This window comes from Hippocampus comes, unplaced genomic scaffold (assembly GCF_001891065.2).
Source record: "Hippocampus comes isolate QL1 unplaced genomic scaffold, H_comes_QL1_v1.1 scaffold166, whole genome shotgun sequence".
Classification (NCBI taxonomy): Eukaryota; Metazoa; Chordata; class Actinopteri; order Syngnathiformes; family Syngnathidae; genus Hippocampus; species Hippocampus comes.
The window spans coordinates 509,729-515,728 of record NW_017805452.1 but is presented as its reverse complement, the minus strand read 5'-3'; the positions used below and the strand labels follow the sequence as shown (position 1 = coordinate 515,728).

General features: G+C 44.6%; 1 protein-coding gene across 1 annotated transcript in view; it reads right to left on the bottom strand.

Annotated features, from left to right (window-relative positions):
- LOC109518335 (serine/threonine-protein kinase DCLK3-like) overlaps positions 1-5,190 on the bottom strand; it is a 6,293-nt gene extending 1,103 nt beyond the window's left edge. The window contains exons 1-5 of the mRNA XM_019874101.1: positions 3,407-5,190; positions 2,086-2,300; positions 1,700-1,831; positions 1,109-1,628; positions 44-225 (exon numbers count right to left, since the gene is read on the bottom strand). Of these exons, the coding sequence (XP_019729660.1) occupies positions 44-225; positions 1,109-1,628; positions 1,700-1,831; positions 2,086-2,300; positions 3,407-3,467 (1,110 nt within the window). The 5' untranslated portion in view covers positions 3,468-5,190. The remainder of the gene's footprint in view (positions 1-43; positions 226-1,108; positions 1,629-1,699; positions 1,832-2,085; positions 2,301-3,406) is intronic.
- Between the last annotated feature and the right edge of the window lie 810 nt (positions 5,191-6,000).

Here is a 6,000-nt window from a genome sequence, read left to right as displayed (position 1 = left end):
TCTGCAGAATGTGCTCTCGGCCCAGCAGCTGCGAGCGCTCCACCATCTTGACGGCCAGCGTCCGGCCATCGGCGCGACACCGGCACTCGCGCACCACCGCAAAGTTGCCATCCCCCAGGATGCGCGCCATTTCGTAGAGGCGATTCACGTCAGCCTCGGCGACCTCGCTGCCCTCCGAGCGAAGCGCCGAGAATTCACTCGAGATGGCAGGAAGGCTCTTTGAGTCTGTCAGTGAATCAAGGTTATTCGTGTTACCCTCTCTGATATCATCGCTGTCATGCGATTAAAAAAAAAGCGTGATTAATTAATTAGGGTATGTAATTAATCTAATTTCTTTTAATCTAATCTAAAAATTACTGAGAAAACCCCTATTTTCATTTTAAATTCGTTACATTGTTAAGGCAGATCAACAACTCGAACACAGGAAGCCAACACATAAAAAGGGCTATTAGAAAAAGGCAACCCACCTACAGAAACAATAGAGGCAGAGATTAAAATTTAGATTAACGCGATTAAAAAAAAAATAACGCTCTACATGTGATGTAATTAATTAATCACAATGCTATAATTTGACACATCTACGTGATATTGTGGTATTTTTAGCGATGGAAGATGGGAAGCGATTCTTCAAAAACGGTTCTGAGCTGTTGATAGCCAATCAGTTGAAATTTACTGTAAACATTAACACCAAGAGGAGTGAATTCAACTCGTAATTAGAATCAGCTGAGCACAAGCTGCTGTGAAGAGCAAAAACCTGCCAGTAATTGACAGACGTTTATAACGGCCCAAAGGCGCCACAAGATGGCACCAAAGCACTACCTATGTTTCAAAGACAATTGAGGCTCAACTTTTTAAAACTTAGGAAAGCAACACTGTTGTTGGCCATATTGTTCTGAATCAAATAGTTCACAGGATGTTTGAACAAGCCAAGATTTGAATTTGAAGTTGTAAAGATGGGCAGCTTCTTTTGTTAGATGTCACTCACGTGCATGTTTTTTCTGCGTGTGGAAAAGTGGGAATTTTTGGAACATGAAAACCGGTTGTCTTAATTTAATACTATATATATAAAGTTAAAAGCATAATACATATAATACAAAACTCTTCCAACCTTGGGGTGAACTTCCCATTTGTTTCCTGCGCACGGGAGGCAATGGGGCCCTTCTTGAAAACGGATTGTTCCACTCCGGACTTGGACGCTTGGCTCTTCTCGCCAAGCAGTTTTCACACAGAGGAGCAAAGTCCATCTCTTGCTCTTGTTGAAATTGACCAATGGCAGGTGGCATCTCCTCGTAGACCCTGCCCCTTACGCGGAGCTTCTGCAGGTGGTTTGGATGATGAGCTGCTTTCCTGGACGCGCCTTTACTCAACTTCTCCGTCTCGGGTGGCGGTCTATCTTCCGTGGCAACCTTGTGCTCCATCCCCTCACTGTAGCCGCTGTCTGCCTTAGCGGCTTTATCTGGCCCCGGTCGGAGCTTCTTCTCCCAGACCAGGAGTGCTTCGGCCCGGTAGCGGGACTGCTCCGGGAACAGTTCCTCCAGCGCCTCGTGCAGGGCGTTCAGCTCCGGGCGGCCTTTGCCGAGTGCCAAGAGGGCCGTGTCGCTGTGGAAGAATTCGCCAACGCTCTTCACCTGTGGTGGATGATAAAAAACTAGACTTAAGATTCCTGGTGTCGATTTTAGGAATGGAAGGAAGATCCAACCTCTCGGGCAAAAGCCGTGTAGAGGCGAGTCACTCGGGATCGGTGCCAACGAGGAAACCCGAGCGCTTCCGAGACGTCCAGTAAGAGCTGCTCAAAGGAGACCACGCCCCTGCGGTTTAAAAGCACCGTCACCTTGGAAAAATGAGCAAAATGACAGCAGTTTTTTTTTTTAATATAAATCAAAAATGCAAAAAATGTCATTTTGCTTTTCATACTCAATAATTAGTCGCCAATCATAGGCGATACATACCAAATCCAGGTGTGAAAATCCAACTATTCGTAATAATTTCTGATTTCACAATAAATATCTACTTGGTACAAGACAGTCAAAAATCACCTAATGACCCACATGTTGATTCATCGAAAGACAAAAGTGGGCAGTTTACCTTCCGCGGTGCGCTTGGACTAGGATGCACGACCGTGACCAGACGGGGTCGCTCGGCGCTCTCTTCTGCGTGTCGCCCGTGGAAGAGCGGCAGGTGAGGGGCCGCCCCCCGGATCTGTCCTGGGTGGTGGCGAGCGTGCCAGAGGGGTGGCGGTAGAGGAGGCGCAGCAGCACCCGTACCACCGCCCGTACGCTTCAAAGAAGGGCAGAGGGCTGCTAAAACAAAGGAATGTACGGTATTAGGACTGCTGCAGTTTTGGGAAATCCGGTTTTGAAAGGACCCTCGGAACCAAAATGGCTGATGTCCCGTGTCTTTACAGGCATTGCTTCCTGAGATTTTTTTGTGGTGCTCCTCATAATAGACATGCTGAACAAATTTCATGTCACTCAGTTAAAGCCTCAAGGACTGAACTTTCAAAAAGATCCAAAAATCCGGAGTTGACCACCCCACCTTAAAAAAAAAAACCCTCAAAACTCAGCTCTCCAAAATTGTTTTTGTTTGATGATCACTTGCACATTTTTAAAAAACGTTCTTATGAGTTTTTATAATAGTTGACTGCTTTGTCTGTTTTATTGTACCTCGGTAAAGTGACTATTTCTACTCAATACTTAAAATCCTCAATAACAAATCATCCTGATCAGATTTGAGATTTTTTTTTCCATTGCATGGAGTGCAAGTGGTGCCATTTGAGAGACTTCTTGTGCTCCCAGATAAATTATTTAAGCTTTCTTAAGACGGGCTCACACACACACACCTGAACAAAAGCTACCTTGACTTGGATAAATGCATCATTAATGAAGCTTTGAGGACATGCCACATCTTTCACTTTAGACCACAAAGTGTGTGTGCGTGTGTGTGAGAGAGAGTGACGGGTGTGTGTAAGTGGGGTTGTAACAAGAGTGCTTGTGAGCGTGTTGTGTGTAAGTGGGGTTGTAACAAGAGTGCTTGTGAGTGTGTTTGTAATGTATGAATGTTCACATGTTTGTGTGTGAGCGTATTTGTAGCGGAATGTTCACATGTTTGTGTGTGAGCGTATTTGTAGAGTATGAGGGTGTGTGCGTGTGCGTGTGCCAGTGTTGCTGAGAATGAGTGTGTGTAGATGTGCGTGATAGTGTGTGTGTGTGTGTGTGCGCGCGCGCGCGCCAGTGTTGGTGAGAATGAGTGTGTGTAGATGTGCGTGATTGAAAAGTGCGAGTTGCTTCTGACTAACAACACAAACCCCATTTTGTTCGATACTCAAAAAAAAACTGCTTGTCTACGAATTGTTTCCTTTGCCCATGTATGACATCGATAGTTGTCGGTTACGAAAAGCAAAACTCACCTGTGGGTCTCCATTTCCTTGCCGGGTCGCAGCCATACCGAGCCTTCACAGGTGGTGCCATTTCTGAACAAAACAAGACCGAAATAAGTGAGAACCAAGTTCCGATTGAAAACAAGTCTCTGACGTCACCCCCTCGCGAGCTGAATGTAACAACGGCTGGCGTGACGCGGTTGCCATGGTTATTTGTCAAGCAAGACGGCTTCGCAAAGGAAGTATCGTTAATTGTTACTTCAAATTAAGATACTCGGACGGTAAAAGTTCTCAGTATCGTCAAACATTATGCTAGTCATAGCAGTAAAATGATTATTCAAACTAGCAAGAATTCAACGTTGAATGTGCATTGTGGCGCTTATGACAAGCGAATGTATTTTATTTTGAAGTTAACTTGAGGATATGTAATATTTTCACTTTCGTCACTAAACACGAGCGTGCACATTCATTTAATCTTAGAATGAAATGTAAATGTTCATAATATTGCACTAAAAGTTGTTGGGTAATTTACTGGGCTGTTTCTTATTGACACAACAAAGGTGCAATCCTTTGCTAACATGCTCTGGGATGCAATATGTGACGCACTGGGTGGTCTTTTTTTAATTAAGGCCCCCTTGCCACCAGCTTCATTGTTCTGTCTCCTGGGCTACTGTTAATATTGGATTAGGAATTCTTTTCTTGACCTCCCGGATCTATATCCTGTGCTTTGACTATTCAACCGTAACGTAAATACGAAAATATATTGAAGTGACCTGCGTAATGTAACCACGTCTTTCAAAAAAATATATAAACATGTTAGTGGCTTTTTTGGGGGGGGGGGGTGAAAATGAAGCTCAAACATTTGAACTCGAAACAATCGTATTTTATCTACTAGGTATTTACTTGGTTGCAATATTGCCATTTCACCAACAGATGGCGGAAGTGCGCCAAAACAGCCCGCAGCATCTCTGAAATTACACATTAAATGGGGTTTGGCAAGATAGTTTGTAGCATTTTACACATAATCGACTACTGGCTATTAAAATATTTAAAACCCCCGCGCCGCCGCCCCTCCTCCCCACACACACACATTTTATGACAGGTCAGTCTTGTAGGTCAGTCTTTTATATTCTTTACCTTTCACCTCGTGGCCCGTTTGTGTGCGTGTGTCTTTTTTTTTTTTCCTGCATGTGTATCTCACACCTGTTTATATCACACACACACACACACACACACACACACACACACACACACACACACACACACCGGAGTCCAGACAGGCTGCTGCGGGACGGGCAGAAGGACACGAGTGCGGGTGTGTGTGTGTAACATGTGGTGTGAGGTAACAATGCTCAAATGGAATGGTAACTGGTTATTTATATGGCAATGATGACTTTTTCTTGATACTTGTTGCAGAAATGGTGCTTTTTTTTTTTTTTTTCCTCCAGATTTGGACTTTTGATTTTGGACTTGAGTGATAATGTTTGAACTTGGACCCACAATTTAAATCCTGCCCTCATCTTCGGTTTCATAGATTGGATACTGATCAGTATAAATTAGGTTGCTTGAAAGAAAAAAAAATTGGGATTAAGAAAAATGGTTTGTGCAAATGTGGTCCAAGTCTGATGTGAAATTCCATTGGCCTCATTTTCTGGGATCTTGGCCCAGTGTTGCACTGATGAATCGGGAAAAGTGTTTTCGCGGGGGGGAGGTCAAGCTTTCGCCAGTTCTAACTGTTCTGTGCTGTTTTGTTAGACAACTGGTGGAATGTGACATGCTTGAGAACTTGCGAAGCCGGAGTTAAATAATGACACGCATGCACACACACAGAAGGCGTAGCCCTTTGAAGGTTGCGTCAAGTTTTTGTATCAGGTTTTACCAGGGACGGCGGGCGGGCAGCCACATGACCACTTCCCACACTTGGGTGAGCCTGTCATGTTCAAGGCATGAAAACAAACGCGTGAATGCACACACGCTGGCACACACACGGCCTGTAGAGGTTATTAGAGGGCAAACAAGTGCAGAACGAAGAAGTAGTAATATTAATGTCTCTTACTCTCCAAAGAAATTGTTCAGCGTTCTCTAATTGCCCGTGCCACATACATGGCCGACGACATCATCTGCAAGGGGAGATCTTGCAGTTTACTTGCCAATGTTAGGCACCGACCCCACGGAGTCTATTTCTATTCCTGCAACGTCAAGCACGGCGTACTGTGCCTCCAGCCTCCCTGATACTAATACAAAGGAGGGATGCCTCTCGGATTGGCCGGGAAAAGTCTATTTCCAGCCCACAACGGCGCATTAAATTGCCGGCACCCCGTTTACACGCAATTCGACCAACTCAATGATTTGCACAGTTCGACTACGCTTTGCGCTCTGAACGAAAACAACCAATTCCTCCCACATACTACCTACGATTCCCTCCTACTCGAGAGGGATGTGCATCTCATAAAAGATGACGTGATACGTACCTCGACATATCGGTTTGAGTTGAGGCATTTGCATCTTTTAAATCAAAACAGATGTTGCCGTTCAAAAATTTTTGGTTGCACCCCTACTCCTAGAACAGCTGAACTTTATTTGGGATTTGCTGTGTGGTGACGCATTTCCCTTTTTTTTTTTCT